Source organism: Anser anser (genome assembly GCF_964211835.1).
Source record: "Anser anser genome assembly, chromosome: 22".
In the NCBI taxonomy this organism is placed as follows: domain Eukaryota; kingdom Metazoa; phylum Chordata; class Aves; order Anseriformes; family Anatidae; genus Anser; species Anser anser.
Genome location: NC_139743.1, coordinates 6,156,894 through 6,173,631, shown reverse-complemented (window position 1 = coordinate 6,173,631; position 16,738 = coordinate 6,156,894). Strand labels below are relative to the sequence as shown.

At 43.0% G+C, this 16,738-nt stretch overlaps 1 protein-coding gene across 4 annotated transcripts in view; it reads left to right on the top strand.

Moving 5' to 3' along the window:
• Positions 1-1,223: 1,223 nt before the first annotated feature.
• The window catches only part of CLMP (CXADR like cell adhesion molecule), a 52,756-nt gene continuing 37,241 nt past the window's right edge, over positions 1,224-16,738 (top strand). Inside the window, exons 1-3 of one of the 4 annotated variants that reach the window (XM_083808702.1) lie at positions 4,422-4,555; positions 5,524-5,661; positions 5,824-6,166. In XM_083808702.1, the coding sequence (XP_083664828.1) occupies positions 6,019-6,166 (148 nt within the window). In that variant the 5' untranslated portion in view covers positions 4,422-4,555; positions 5,524-5,661; positions 5,824-6,018. Of the gene's footprint in view, positions 1,350-1,695; positions 1,720-4,421; positions 4,556-5,523; positions 5,662-5,823; positions 6,167-16,738 lie in introns of those variants that run through there. The other 3 variants (XM_083808701.1, XM_083808703.1, XM_083808704.1) reach the window with 3 other exon arrangements.

The window sequence follows — 16,738 nt, the reverse complement described above, 5'->3', positions numbered from 1 at the left end:
ACATTCTACAATATCTGAAGGCTCCAGCTGAAACTGAGTAGTTTGGTAGGAGCTGCACAGCTACTGTGCTGTGTAAAAATGGTAAAAGATAAAAAAAAAAAAGGGGGGGGGGCAGTGTGCTGAATATCACTTAAGAGGTCAGTAGCAGGTCTAGCTTAAAAGCTTAGTGATATCTATCAACTGCAATGTGCCAACGTACTTGCTATCCCTACTCCAGGGCAGCAGCTATCTGCTGGGAAGAGAAAAAACAAGAGCTGTATACCTGTCTTCCTCCATTAATAGCTTCACAAATGCAGGAGTTTCTCCTGTGAAGAGCCATGCCAACACAAAAAAGCCCTATCAAAACTCAAATATTAACACACAGAAGAGTTGTTTTAAAAATAAACCAGAACTATGTAAGCCTTCCTAGGCAAAGGCATAGGCAGAACACAACACGATCAATCTCACTCAATCCTTCTCTAGCATTTTTTCCTATACTACATTTATTTCTAAGTTGACTGTGTGTTCAAACCACGCCCCTACTCACAGAAATTGTACTTAATCTAGAGGTATAACATAAGAAAAGAGTTCTCTTATAGATATTAATTTAAAAACTAACATCCTACTACTTAGTAATAGACTCACATTGCCATGATTAAGATTTCATTGGTTTCCTAGGCATAGTTGTATTTTATTTATTGTTATTTACTTACCTTTTCTAGTTTATAGAAGAGATACTTACACATTATCTATAGCATTATGATAAGATATATCATATACCTCTACATCTTTGATCTTTGTTGGCTCAGGCAAGTCAATAACGAAAATAAAATCCTTCCAACTTCTTATTTTAAAGAAAACAATTAAAAAAATCTTTACCTTGAAAGCATTTCCTAAACAAATTAAACATTATATAAAAAAATATTTAAAGAAATAACATTTTATTTACTTTGCACTATAAACAACTGCTCCTTTCTTCTTTTTCTTATGTCACTTTCACTTTCTTTTTTTCTAGCTAACATAAATACATATATATTAAAATAAACATCAAAGCTAAATACATAAATATATGAAAGCACTTACAAACAGATAAACACTTAAAAGTAAAATTCACCTTAATTCTTCAAATATCCTTCTCTCCTGCTTTTTTAAGTTGTGTTCTGACCATCCTTTTTCATCTCATAGGCCTCACACCTGTGGATAGTAGATACAATTTACTTGCCAATTATCCAATCCACTGATGGGAAATTAAGGCATGGTGTTTCACTGGCAGATGTTTCAGAGGAACCTGAATAAAATCCAGCATTCCTTATATATATGTATATATGTATTTTTTTTTCTTAGTCAGAAGTGGGAAACGAACTGTGAAGGTAAAGAGGGGTTATTGCTTGCTATGGTGTTTTTCTGTTCAATTAGGTTTTCTTATGGTCTTTGAGTTTAGGTGATGTTATTTGTCCTAGGAAAGTTTGTTAAATGTACGGCTTAGAAGCAGAAGCTCTCTGTTATTAGAGTATTTTTGATTTTTTTGGTGTTAATAACAATGAAACCTTGTTGATATGGACCTATTTTATCCTTTACTTTAAAGTCAATGATGGTAATATAAGCAGTTCATGTTGTGCTCAGCTGCTGGCCACCTTGCTATCAATATAAAGCTAATAAAGCTTAAATTAGTGTTTTTCTGTATGAAAACCCTTCTTTTCTGCTCAGCTAAACATTAAATTTAGTTATAGGCTCACATAGGTAGGACTATCTAAATAGTAATAAGCGTGTGTTCATGTGAAAAGAATAAATAAGTAAATGTTGGAGCGATAAATTGTGTGGCCTGAGATGTTTCAAAAATAGCTAGAGGTTGAAGAAGCTTTCTGGTTGCTTGTTTATCAGTCAGAGATGCACCTACTGACAGTGAGTGCTAAGGCTTGTTGAAGTGACACTTTTCACCAATATTAAATGACTAATGGTGCTTTTATGATCAATTATTGAAGCCTGCATGAGAGGTGGGGACTCTTAAACAACTAGTTCGTAAGTAAATATCTGAGTACTGACGTGGTATGAAGCAACCTTTTTAACGGCAGACTATTGTGAAAAGAAGCTTACGGGAAGGATTTTATTTTCTGCCCTAGTATTCTTTCTTATCTGTTTTGAGGTTTGCTACTTGGAGCCTGGTTTGCCTGTGTGGCTTGCCTTTCCTTTGGTGAAGCGTATTTTTGTACTTGGTAAAGCTTCAAAGCCAGAAGCTGAACACAGCATAGCTTTGCTCTGGTGTTTCAAAGTGCCTTTCTGGACACCCTCATGGATGAGCACTGTTTTTCTACTGGCTGTCTCAATAAATTGTTTAAATCACTTAAGCTGTATGTGGAAAGCTTATACTGGGAGTCTTGGAGAACAGACTAAAAGAATCAATACAAGAGAGTGGCTGAGTAGTGATAGCATTTGCTCCTGCTACGTAATAACACTCCTAGAGGAAGAGGTAGAAAAGAAAGGTGATAGTAGAGCTGGTTTCTTTACTTTTCTTGAATGTCTAAGCATGATTTTTTCTGTTCTTGCTTCAAAAGAGAATGCTTTTCCTTCTGGTTTCCTTTAGGTGGTAGGGGTGTTAGAGCTGCTGCTGGGTGCGTGCAGCACCTCTTGACCCTGGGAAGACAGCACGTGGCCCTGCAGTGGAGGGGGCAGCTGCACCTCAAGGGGTTATTTCCCCAGAGTTAGGGGTAACCAGGTGAAAAGAATAATCCAGTGTTTTTTTATATAAAAAAAAAGGTTAGGAGAGGGTCCATCCACATCCTTCAACCAGTACAGGAATGAGCTAGCAAGAACTGGGCAGGCTCTTGGGATGTGCAGGTTTGAGGGAGCGTACTTTCCTGGTAGGATTGATGCAAATGTGAAAGGGGCTGAAACTGAGATGTCATTAGGGAAGACAATGAAAAAGCTGGTGTGGGGCTTGTAGGGTTTCTACAAGTGTTTTGTGTACAGCTATTTTAATCTGGACCTACCCCAGACTTAAAAGCTGCGGCTTGTTAACAGCAGTACGGGAACCCTGGAAACAACTCTGTTTACTGAGTGTTTTTCCTTAATGCTTATGACAACAAACAGCAGTTTCTCTACTCCCCTGTTCTTTCTCCCTGCTGAGAAGCATATGATAGGTATCTTCCATGCTGTGCTAGCACCGTATAGGAACAGGTGAAGTCATTCATGAGCCTTCTAGAAGAATTATTGCCTTCTGGGGATTAAAAAAAAAAAAGTACCTGTTATAGATAAGACCTATGTAACCTCCAGGCAGTCAGCAAAGTCTTGAGAGAGGCTGTGCTGGTGTGAGAGGTATGGTTGTCCTTGTATGTATCTACACCAGCCCTTGCTAGCCTCTCTCTGGAGCTGTTACACAGACAAGCGAGATACCTTGCTGTAAGGGGTACGAACACCAGAGGGAGAATCCCCCCTGAACCCCAAAACATATTTTTTTTCTTGAGTAGCTTCCAGAAGGGACTGAATGTAATGAGAGAACAGGCTGTGGAGTGGCTCCTCTGAGAAGATGGAGGAGATTTGGCATGCATGGTCTCCTCTCTGATCCTCAGCATCCTCCTCCCCTTCTGTGGGCATATTCCAAACATCCCAGCTCTGTGTTTCTGTGGAGGCTGGGCAGCAAGTGTAGGGTGTCACCACTTCTCTCTGTCTTGGTTCATGCTGCATTGATTCAATTAAAGCAAAGCGGCGTGCTGGGTATTCACAGCATAGCTTGGGACATCTTCTGTCAGAGCTGTAATGCAGAGAGACAAGCTCGGTGTTGCTTGGCTTCTGGAAAGCGGAGGAAAGGATTAAATGCACTTTCCTCCATTGATTTGTGTTCTGCACTGAAAATCGATGATGCTCTCTCAGAGCCAGTCAACTGTTTGAAAGCAAGCAGCTTGTTTGGTCAAGGGTGTGGGAGATGCTCTGAAGGAATCCAGCTCCAATGCTATGGCAGAAGATGCAGATAAAGATGCTCTGTAGAAGCTGTTACGTTCACCTGTATTAAATACGCTGTCTAAAATATTTTCTCAGTGTTATAGATAACAGCTGTTTTGGAGAGGAGTTGGGTGTTTGTTTCTATCTGTGAGGCAGAGAGGGTCAAAGGATGCTGTTTAATGAAAGAGGATGTAGAAAGATAAATTTTATCCATGTTATTTCTCTCTAATGGTATTTACCTGAATCTCAAGCCCCACTTTGTCTGAGGTGGCAATGTTTCCCGTCTTCCAGTAAATGCTTGAAAAGCTTGTATGGTAATGAAGAGCCAAGATAATGAGGTCCCATAGAGCTTCTAAACGTAGTGCCTTCACTGTGGACTTAATAACAATGCTTTCATCCCTGGAGAGGGAGAGCAGCATGCTGTCCCTGCTTTTGCAGGGATATTCATTTAGAAACTAAATGTAGATGGTCTTGCCCAGGGAGCTACTGAGAGAGCCTGGGACTGAAGTCAGAGCTTGCAAGCTCCAAGCTGGCAACCTTGCATATGGCCTGCTTGTCCTCTCAGAGATATGTTCGTAAGTGCTCCTGAAGCAGAGGATTTTTATCTTCAAAGCTTTCCTTCAGTCCCAAGTTGCACAAGGTGGGTCAACTTGCTTTGCAAGCAGCTGTGCATTTTGGATGATGCTGTGTGAGTGTGCCTGTGCTTAGAAAATGTACAGTTGCTGCTTGTATAGATGCACCTCAGCGTGTTTAAATCATCTAGCTAGGGTCCTGGGATTTGCAGTGTTGTGGCAGCACAGGTCAGCACAAGACAGCCACCCGAATGCTTACTCAGACACTTGGTTGGTTTTACAGCCCTCGTGGTGTTTGTGTTACTCTGTTGATATGCAGGTGGGCAAGCTGAAAGTGCTTTGCTTTTCGGAAAAGCAGATGTATCCCAGGGTACGTGGAAGTAAAGGTGTAAGCACGACCTGTATGTGTGAAGTGCTGTAGATCGGAGCAGTGGTACATATGTGCACATGTCAAACACTGCTTCCATGGCCTCGCTGTGAGCAGGAAGATTTAGAAATGTTAGCGAGGCATTTAAAAAGTTCGGTTCTGGCTGTTTCAGCTCTGTAGATGGTCAAAGCCATCTGTGAACTTGACTCTATTAAATTTGATCCTTCTTACGGAAAGTGAGAATTTTGTCTGAACTGCTACAATGGCAGAAAATATGGTATATTTAAACTAGCTTTTTAAGCTTGCTTACTGACTGCACTAGTGTGAGGCTGAAGGGAGGCTGCTCGGGTTTAAAATGCCTTTGAGGGTATCCTTATGAATTTATCCAGAGGGGTCACTAAATGTAGATATATAATGTTTGCTTGATTTGGCCCTTTCTCTAGTTGGGAAAGAACCGACAAAATGTGTGATTAAATGAGTTTTTAGGATTTTTCTTTCCTAGAAACTCAGATTTATTCAAAGAGAAAATAATAAACCAGACAGAAGAAATCCTTCCAGTAAGACTAAAAGCTTTAATTCCGTAGCTTACTATCTACAAAGTGTACATAGTGTAGATAAATAAAATAGTGTACATAAAATGTATATACGTGAGTGTTTATAACTCCACAGAGCATGTGTGCTTTTTCCGAGGGAGTCTGTCTCCAGCCCTTGAGTGACGAATCGGATTCTTTTTTCCATGCTGGATTTTACTGCCTCCAAACTTAACTGTTTTGACACTAGAGAAATCCTGTTGTTTCTCCCCCAAAGGTAAATATATATGTTACTGCTAGAAGTTAGCTTTACCTCACCCACATGACTGGTCTTCACTATTAATCCCAGCTGATGGTAGGGAGGGGCTCTTCTGGGAGGCAGCCATGTGGTGAACATTGAGCACAGTGTTTTCCCCTGCTTCTCTCCTTTTCTTTTCAGACATGCAAAATTGTTCTATGCTGCTGGAGATGTGAACTCCTTGCTGCACTGCCTCTCTCCTCGTCCGCAAACTCAAGGGCCTGAATTACCAGCCGCAAATCTAAAAGCTCTCGCTGAATCTGGATGGAATATGGACAAGGAGATGAATAGCAGAAGGGAAGAAAGAGTGAAGTTGGTTATTTTTCTGGCACATGGATGCAATTACACTCGGTGCATTCCAGAGGCGTTCCTTTGAATCCTGTGCAGGTCTGCCTGCTGTTCCTGGGAGAAAGGAAGAAAAAGGGAGGAAAAGTCCCCCTCTTGCCTGGAGACGGAATGTCTGCACTTTCCATCCTCTTTTTAGGTAGGTTGGCGTTTTGGTGTTCGGTGTTTAATGTAACTTCCACGCGCCCTCTCTGCGCGACTGAAATTCATTTCTGATGAGCTAAACGGGTTTGCAAAGAAAAAACTTTTACGGAAAACTCCAATTTCAGTGTCCTTTGGTGCTTTTCTCGCTGCTTTGGTTATTAGCAGGTTGATGGCCAGAGACCTTTTAATATCTGGAATCGTTTTTTAGAAGTGGTGGTCAAACAGACTCCTTTAGGAATGTGTGTTTTTGTTTGAAAAGGGCAGCGCTTTTAGACAATGTACTAGTAAGGGGCTTGAACCTCTTTGACAAAACAAAGTGAACAAAATGTCTTTGTTCCAAGCATAGTGTCAAATTTGTTAAACTGTTTTGCTTTGCTCGAGCCTTTAACATTCAGATTTTTAAAATGAAAAGGGGTTATTGTTTCCAATTGATGCCTCAGATTAAAAACAGATGTGTTGAAGTGCAAGAGGGAGGAGTTCAGGGGGGAAAGGATGGGAGAAGGGAGAAAGGGGGGAAAAACAAAAGAGCACGAAACAGGGAGGGAAAAGGGCTGCTGAAAGAAAGGAAAGAAAATAGGTAGAGATTTCCTGTTGAATAGGAGTGAAGGAGAAGAAAACAGGAGAGGGAACAGTAAAAGAAGGGGGGGAGCGAAGGTAGAAGGGCTGAAAAGCGAGGTTTGTTAAATCCATAGCCTATGGAGAAAGGGTTTGCAGCCCTGAGGTCTTTCAGGGGGGCTTGCCTACAAGAGTGACTAAGAAGCAGCCTGGGTATCTGTATCTCCAGAGGCACTGTAATGTGATGAGTGAGCTTCTGTCTCCATTCTGCTCACAAGGTAGTGCTGACAAGCAGACAGCTCTGAGATCTGGTGTGGTTGAATGAGGGCTGTGATTCCTGGGTCCTTCCGTCCCTCCAGAAACCTGCGTACAGGTGTGGAAGGGGTCAGGTCTTTGATTCCCATGGAAGAGTTGTGCCCCACATGGTGAGGGACTGATGTGGGTGGACACAGTTAAAACAGGTTTTAGATAGGGTCCTAAAAAGTAATGCTGTACAATACAGACCTGTTCTAGTCTCACAGGCGTGGGACATGAACTATCCAGCTTTACAGATGTCCAAAAGAAAGGCAGCATCTGTAGAGCTGCTGAATATATTATGGAAAAGGTTTTTGCTCTGGGAATTATTGTTAGCAAAGGCTTTATCTGTAGGAATGAGGGAACTTGAACATGGTGAAGAATCCATAGGGGAATGCAGGCAGCAGTTTGCCCCCCCCACATCTGCACATTTACCTTGGCAATTTGTCTCCATGTGGTGGTGCTTAAAGAAGACTGAGATGAGGCACCAAGAACTGGATGAACACCTGGGCTTCTGTTAGAGGTGCATGGGCTGAGTCTGCTGTGCAGAAATGGCTAATAAGTGGTTCTAAAAATTAAGAAACGGAAGGCAAGGTTGCCTACCTCATTAAGGAGGATGGATAACGGCAGTCTTTGATCCACCAACCCTCTTCAGAGGGTGTATCTCCTCACAGAGCCCCCATGATGAAGGCTTGGAACAAAAGGGATAAGCTGTTGCCACAGAAAAAGTGTGTTTGGCTGTAATGACAATACAACTATCCTTTGGGTGACTATCACTAGTTTTATCTGTGGAGTGTAATGGGCTTTAACCGTTCCCATTTCTTTGGAATCAAGGGATCTCTGTAATGCTTGTAATGCATAAGCCCAAAAGAAATTACAATTCCTGCCCTGAAGAGCTTATGCACTTACCCATGAACTGAGGTCCTCAGCCTCTGTGGGAGTTGTCCCAGCTGTGGCAAGGGGAGGATAACTGGCTTCCTAGAGCTCACAGCACAACCAAGAATGTTTTTTCTCCTTGTCATTGACCTGCCCCTAGACTTGCTTGTGCTGCACCTGTCTTGTCAACAGATAGCTTGATCTTTCTGCTCCAAGTTGAGCTTTACTTATCAACATTAGAAGCATGTTCTAGGGAAGAGGAATCATGGTAGTCCCTGTTCAGGGCTCCTGCTGGAGAGAAAACAAGGAGACTGGGCGGTCTGATTTGCTTGCTTGAGAACGTCTAATTGCTCCTGTATAGCAGAAGGGTGTAGAAATGCCAGTGGCGGCTTGCTTTTTCTCACTGTTAAAGTGAAGGAGTAGTGTGGGAAGAAGTGTTTAGAGAAGCCACGTAAACCTTGAAGGTTGCCTCTTCTGGGTTTTGATTATTGTTAATGGTACGTGTATGCAGTCCTTGTCTTTTGCACTGTTTATCTCTGGGGCAAGTGAACAGCTGTGTGAGGAGGCAGCAAACAGGAGCCAATGACTAAAGGAGGCTGTTAAAACATGACAAGACTTTCCTGAACGTGGCCAAGAGCAAGACCATGCTTTTGTAGCAAAGGCTAGGTGAATGAAGCAGGAAGGAGTGTGGAGAGGATGGTGATGCATGCCAATTTTTGCCTACATGTAGTTGTGATGTCTGATTCTCATCTTGGTCCATGGCTGGTCAAAATCTCGTTTTGAGCTTCAAATATAACAAACTATAATTTTAAAGATGAAAATGGAAGTTTCCAAGGGAAATTCCTGATTCTTCACTATGGAGTGTTTATTTCTCAGACAGTAAAAAATAATTAGTAAATATTTTTTTCATATGTTTTGCTTAATTGGTTTAAATTTTCAGGCTCTGGAAATCTCCTTTACCTTTTCCCATCTCCTAGTCCAAGTCAATTTTGAATATTTTTAATGAACCTTCTACTAAAGTAAAAGGAAATTTCATTTTCTTGTAATCAAATATGCTTGTGTGTAATATTTGTATGCCTGCTTCTACTCTGGTATTAGATTGTCTTCTCTTTTTGGCTGGTGCATGTGCTTTGCCCTTCAGAAACTGGTGGGTTTGAGATCCAAAGGAGTAGACGTGCCAAACCAATGCAGCCATCCAGCTTTCTGGTGTCCTGCTGCTGACACTGAACCTTTGCCTTACAGCATTAGGGGTTGCTCATCTCAGTGCCCTAATTGCTCAGATCTTGCTTCGTGAGCAGCGGGCAGCTGCTTGCCCACAGGAGTTCTTTTTGCGCGGAGAAATGGTCAAGTCTGCTTTCAGACCTTCGCAGTTAGCTTCAACCCCAGTACCTGCAAAGATGTTTTCGTGGTTTCTTTAAATCTGACTAGCCAGCAGGACGTAAAGAATTCTGACCTCCAAGACCAAGCCCAGATGCCTTGGGAGCCAAGTCTTAACTACCTCTGCATATGGTGTCCTTGGGAAAAGGCAAAAGCAGGGTACAGTGATGTGTGATATAGGGAGACATATGTGCTGTACCGAGGCTGATGGATGCAGGTGTACCTGGTGGCTCTGACTTGCATATTTAGTCTGCCTTATGGTAGTCTGATGTGCTCAGTGTATAAGAACTGGTGTATTGTGCAGAAGTGATTCTGCTGGAGTGGATGCAGCTGTAATGGCAAAAGTACCTTCTGTGTGGATGTAGCCGAGCTCTGCTCTGTAAGCTGAGGTCAATGGCTCTCTTACAGTGCTGTCCCAGGGGAACGCAGTTGCTGCACTGAACACCAAGACCTGATTGTCTCACTGTGCTGGGAAAGGTTATGGTGCAAATCCCTGTAGTGCTTGTTGGCATGAGCGATTGGGTCTGACAGCATGCGCTTGCCTAGGTATCCACCAGAATCCCAGCTTGAAAATCCTTGATGAAATGGAAGCTGCTCTGCAGCATTTGGCAGTGGTGGGTCAGCCTGGGGCTGTGCTTGTATACTGATTGACTTCTGAGACTTGCTTTTTCTCCTGCTGTAAGAGCACGGGCAACCTGTGCAGTGCCTTGTCACACATCCTCGAGGCCCTTCTTAAAACCTTGCAACATTACACTCCAGCAAAGCCAAGAACTGCTGTGCTGTTATAAAAACCAGCACTCATCCCAGTGAGGTTACTGGGAAGCTTTTTTTGTGATAGAATGCTTCTGCCTGGAACCAGTAAAAAGCAAGGGAGGCTGTTTAAAGCAAAAAAAAAAAAAAAAAATCAACTCCTCTTATTTCTGCTCCGTCTCTGGGTATTTCCCAAATTAGAGGTTACCAATATTGAACATACTTAGTATCTCCTGGTTTTCTCATGTCTTTTTCTGTTGTCTTTATTTGCTTCATGGTGTTCTTAGGTTAGAATCTTGGTGGGGCAACAATTTTGCTCCACATTTTTACAGCACTTAACAAAATTCCTTGGCTCAGGACTGAAGTACAAAAAGAAAATATGTAGCTGTGAACAGGGGTTCTGTACAGGATTTTGCCATGTGGATTTCATCTTTTCCTTCATTGGATTATGAAGGAATGCAGGTAATTATTCTTGGTTTATTTAGCTCAAGAGGAGGCTGTTCTCCCAAAGACAACTTCAAATAATTGATAATTAATGTAATTGATTTTTCTTCATGAGAGGACTCTAGAAGCAGTCAACAAAACACCAGATGAAAGCAAGAACTGTTGGTGGTGTGAATTTACTTCTAGGAGAGGGCCGAGAGCTCTCTAGTACAACACTGCTCTAAGAAAACATAGGGAAAGAGCAAAGAAGCATTGTGCCCATTTGGTGCTCCAGGGGGAATTCAAAGAAGCAAGACATAATTGAGTGAGTTGCTATCTGGCAGGATATCAGGGTTAACACTTCTTGTGAGACACTAAAATTCTTTTAAAGCCAGGGCTGGTTTGCATCAAATATTTTCTGTCAAGGCACTTCATAAAAGTGGCCTATTTTTCTCTAGTTCTGCTGTATTTTACATGAAATAGTTCAGATACGTAACATTTAAAATGCTTGGTTTTGGTTTGGGGGTTATTTTTATCCTTTGTTTTCTTCAGTTTAACCATAAGAAGGAAAAGGAGAAAAAAGGTAACCTTCCAGAGTGGGGAATAGCAGCATGCCAAAGTTGAGTTGAAATACTGAAGATGGATTCATTTTTAATCATGAGAAACAGCGTGTGTGTGGGGAGGCAACTTTTCTGAATTTCCCATGCGAAACAACTGGTGTTTTGCCACTGTGCCCACACTGGGCCTTGTCTCCTCTCCGCAGAATTAGCGGTCTGTTTCTGTGGGGTACTCTGGCCCACTTCAGAAGGACATTTTGTGTAACAGCAGAGCGAGCTTCCCAGAAATGCTTGTCATTGCACAACGGGCTTGGAGATATCCCCATGTTTATCCTCTGGATCACAACAAATGCCCGTCTTCCTCAAGGCAAATACAGGGCTTTATAGGGAACTGAGCAGGTTTACAGTCTGCGACTTGTTTGAGTTTGTAGGAATTGCATGAAAGGAAATGTAAACAGTCACTCTGACAAAGTGTGTGTATTGGCAAAAATCTGCTTTCTGCGCCGTGTGGCAAGGACACTTGCACATAACGATTGCGAGTGTGTTTGGTACCAGTGCAGAGGGGGGTTGCAAGCTGCTTGCTGTGCCTCTTCTCTCCAGAAATGGTTCCCACAGCTTTAGTCAAAGTGTATTTTAGGTTTTCAGCTAAATTACTCCCCTCAGTTAGCCAAGGCAGGAGCATTGCTTGTGTATGTTGCACGCAGTGCAGACCTGCAATGGGCTTTATATGTGTGTAGAAGAAACTTGGTTCTTGTGCACTTAATATCGTGCATGTCTTGCTTGCACTCATCTGTTACAAAACAGAGGCTACTTTGGGTGCAGTGGGAAGTTGGTGGTGCCCTGTCTGGAAGATGACTGGGTCTCTTTTCCCCGAGCTCTTTCTTCATCTGTTTTTAGAAATGGTTAGTTTACAGAAGCAGCCCAGCAAAAAGCCAAGGGTGAACTCAGGTCATTGAGGTCTGTGAATAGATTCTCAAAGGACAGGGTAGTAGTAGATGCAGAAATAGTTGAGAGCAGGATGCACAGCAATGGAAAATGTGCCAAGTGATGGGAAGTGAATTCAACAGAGGAGGAAGGAAGATGCAACATTTCTATTTTTTGTTGCTCTCCTCTTCCTTTGATCTACTACTTCAGTATGTCTGAGTGGAATGACAAGGGATCAGAGCTCTGCTACCACAGCCTACCTCTGCCAGCCTGGGCTCCAGACCTTGCCTGAAAAGTGCTTTCCACCTGGGCAGAACACAGCAAGTGTATGCAGGAGTGACTGGGAGCTCTGGCTGTGGGTTAGCAACCCAAAGTAGTCTTCTTCCCCAGAACCTCACTAGCTTCTGGAAAAAGCAACCAGAATATGTAAGGAGGATGGTTCCTGTCCTGCCTCAGCACAGCACCACTGCTAGGTTTCCTCAAACACCTTTTTCTGGTGTCTCAGCTTTTCCGTGTGAAGTGGAGGAGGGATTAATGTAAGGGAAATCTAACTTGTCTTTGCAACAAGTTTTCTCTGCTTGCAACAAGTTATGGTGAGGACTGAGCAATTGTGAAATGCACTGAAGCTGGTGAATGATGAGGAAAAAAAATCATGACAAGTCTTGCCTTCACCTGTTGCATCATCTTCTCTAGTGAAGTGTTTGACAGCTTAAAAAAAGGGGGAGGCAATTGTGCTCACTCAGCATTTCTCTTAATGGGCCAGACACAGATTCATGATGTCAGAGTTGCTGTCCTGCAAGAATCGATATACATTACAGAGGGTATTTTCAGCCTGGCTCTTCTCCCATGTAGCTGACATCCACGTTTTAGAGGCTGCAAAATGAGTATGAAGCCTTAGTGTGACTTGTTCCCAACTAACTGGGTGGAAAGGCCAAAGCTCAGCTTATTGCCTGCAGTTTAATTGCCTATGGTAGGAAAAGGTCAGTGGAATTTTTGTTGTGCTTAAAATACGCATTTGTAGAAGGAAGGCAGCTCTTCTGGAAACAGTCTTTCTGAAATAGAGTGTGCATAGTTAGAGGCAACTGTTGGCAATGACTTGACTGCGTGTGGTCTGCCATAACACGGCTCTGCTGCTTCTGTAGCATCCTTTGTGACAAATGCCATAAATACATAAAGCTCTGGGCAGCTAGTTTAGTCCAACCAGGTGATCCTGGGTAGAGAATATAGGAAGCCCACCTAGCAGAGGAGGAAACGAAGGCCCAGGTGGGTGCATTCTGCCCCACGACAACATCGCAGTACTGTTGCATGTTTTGAACCCTTGCAGCTCTGACTCAGTCATTTCCCTTTTTAGTATGCCCTAAAACATGGGAGGAGTGATCAGTGGCAAACAGCTGAATACATCAGCCATGACTTATCAAGCTGAGTGTCTTGAGCTGTCATCTGGAGAGATGAATTCTGAGGGATGGGAAGGTTTGACTTATTCCTACTTAGTAACAATATAAGTGATTAGAAGAAATGGGATAATGGGTTTTAGAGCACCACTGTGCTGAGAAACTCCACTCATGATGTGAATGGCTATTACCAGAGGAGTCCTCACAAAAGAAACTGTGGGCTGCAGGTGTTTAGGCCATGAATGTCTTTGTTTTCCACATGGGAGAGCAGAAAACAGTCTTGCTATCTAGCACAAACCTGTTATTTTGTGTTGAGATGCTATGTAGAGCAGAACCCAGAAGCCAGCTATGCTACAAGTATTTGGGAGTCCCCTCATCCTTCGCTGTGGCTTTTGGAAAAGGGAACATTTGTCTTAAAGCATATGCCCAACAGCACTCATTCAGAAGAGATGTTCCCTAAAATGCTGTAAATAGGAGCAGTGGCATAGTAACTGTGAAAACTGTGCGGTGTCTGTGGACTTGCCTCTGAGTAGTGTGCTTGCTGGAGTGTCTGAAGGTGAAAGAAAAGCACAGTTGGGAAACCAGCATTAGCGATGGCTGGGGAAGCATTGGGGGGGGGGGGGTTTAAAGTAAGGACAGGGAATCTGGATGCAGTTATAGTTCATGGTGAATTGGATTGGATTTGATCCCACTGTTTTTCTACTGGCTTGACTTTCATTTCCTTTGGCTATTGAGGCTCTAAGCGTTTTGAGCAGGTAGCTCTTTCCTTATGTGCCTGGATGGCATTCAGCATGAATGGGGCTGGTGAGAGGCCTCATCGGAACTGGTGTATGAAAAAATCAAGTGACTATGTGCCCTTCCCCCTATGTGCCTCAGCAAAAACATCAGAATGAGGTGGTTTTCCAGTACTCGGAATATTTATGAGATGCATGTTGGCTGAGTCTCATAGCTCAGACTGCTTAGGCTATTTTTTTTTTTGCTTTTTAAAGCCTTGATAAAATTTTAAAGGCCATGGAGATGTTTAATATAGATGTAAGCCTTTATCTGTGGGGTAGGGCTGCAGAGTGCCAGAAAATGGTGGGGTGTTTGTGTGCAGGGGGAATCTTTTGTACAACACAGCAAGCCTTGAATATTGAACTAAAACAGTCAGGCACTTTTTCCATTTCAAAAAAAAAAATTGCAGGGTTTTCAACCTTGAAGGCAAATCACTTTGTGACTTCATTGTTTAAATTTAGGTTTTGTTTTGCGGGGGGGATCGTTAGACTTGAAGCAAAAGCCTTATAGCCCAGGGACTGTCACTTCTGATTACTTCCAGTGACACTTCCAATTATTTCCAATCACAATTCCAGGGACAAGAGGAAAAAGCCACATTCTCCACCACCAGGGCTTCTTTCTGAACAAAGGGCCATTTATCAAACCTCCACAGAAAAAAAAAAAAGGTACAGAGACAGATTTGGAAATCTGTTTTGGTAGGGTAATTCCAGAGCAAATCTGATGAAGCGAGACTCAAGACCAGCGTCTGGTGGGGTGCTGGGAATCCTGCTGTGGATCCTGCCTTGTTGGGTAATATTAAGGAAATTGCTTCATTTTGCTCAGGCATTTACTGGCACTCAAGCTCATTTCAGTGTGGCGACATGCAGCTTCAGCAAATATCTGTTAAATGCTCTGTGGATCTTGTAAGAAACAATGAATATTTCTCATGGAAAACAAACTTTTTTTGCTCAAAATGGGTAAGGAGTCTGCTGAAGGGGTTCAACTGACTTTCAGGTAACTCTGAAGGATTTGCTGCAGGGGCTTTACCCAGAGCTAAGAGCTATTATGCCCTTCAAAAAGCCCGCTGGGACTGGAAGGCTGGAAGGAGGTGGCGGAATGACTGATGAGGAAACAGAATTCCTCGGGGCTTGTGCCTTGAGGCAGAAGTTGACTGTTTTTCCTACTGGCAATGTCAGATAGACTGACCCCAGCCGCATCCCAGCTTGTCTTAGGAGCAGGGAAATAGAAATGTTAAATATTTTTTGTGGCTTTTAGCTGTGTGGTCAGTAAGGGAGGTAGCCGTTCCTGCTGATCAGAAAGCTGCCTGGTAGAAAACAGTGTGGCTGCAGTGCAATGAATTCTGTACCCTTGTAATGTGGAAGGCCAGAGGAAAGTAAAACCCACAGTGAGGCAGCCTGATGAGCAAGGCCTTCTGCTGAAGGTCCGTGTTCCCCAGTTCCATGGGCTGAAGGTCCGTGTTCCCCAATGCAGATGCAGTTCTCGTTTGTACTGTGACAAGTCAAATCATAGCCAGAAGTCAAATGACAAACCACTTAGCTTTGGTAAGTTTATTGCCTGACTATCTTTACCCCATTACTTTCCGTGTTTCCATGGGTAGGGATATCTGGTGCTGGAATTGCTTTAATTTTATCAGGGTTAATCTACTGTGTTAGGGGAAGTTCTCATCTGGGTCTGGCTCCTCCTCAATATCTGCCAATGGAAGCCAGAGCACAGCTCATATACAGATGTCTTTGGTAGATTACTTCAGGCTGCTCAAGTTAAAAACAGTCTTAAAATGGTGTCACAGCTTTCAGTCACACGTAGTGAAGCATTTCATTTCCTTCATCGGATTGCACTAAGCTCTGAGTGAAGTGGGGCTGCTGAGTGAAGGGTAATTAGCAAGCGCTTGCTTTATTTACTTTATAGGAGCTTTTAAAGGTCCCAGCTAAAATCAGGACTCAGCAAACACTGGGAAGGAAGGCTGTGTTGTTGCTCTGATAGATGAGCAGCAGACCAGGCCTGACATCTTAGGCAGTTATTTAGAATCTTGGCTGAATTTACAGGGGAGCTAAGTGGAATCCTGGGCCTGAGCAGGTTTCAGAACAGCAGAGAAATGCTCAGCTTCCTTGTGGCAACTGAGGATCTGTGACCCTCTGCTTCTGAAGTAGGAGCAGGAATATGTATCAGTGATCTGGCAAAACCAAGATCTGATGTTGGCTTGTTACTGCCATAACCCCCTTGCTGCTGTTCCTTGAGCAGTGGTAGCCTTTCTTGGCTTGGTTTAGCCTGTGGGCTTGGGTGTCATCGACAGCCGCTCGTGCTGGTTTCATCTGTTTTCCTGTGAGCCGGCGCTTGAATATCTTTTTCTAGAACTGACGGTGCTGCATTATCAGGGGAAAAAAAAGGTTATTAGCCAGTTGAGCACAAAGCAGAGCTTTTTTTTTTTGTAAGCAAAGTTCAGAAATCCAATTCCAGATGAAGGATTTGGCATTATTGTTCCAAGGCCTCTGAAGTCTTGCGTCAGCTCTAAAGGTTTTGTGGCGTTTTGCTCCCATGTCTGGAGTAGGTCTGTCTCATAGGCACCCATCACAGGCATGACAGAGGTGTCACTTGCTGCTAATCCTCAGTCTCAGCACTTCACATAAGGAGTTGTTTTACTGAATCCAT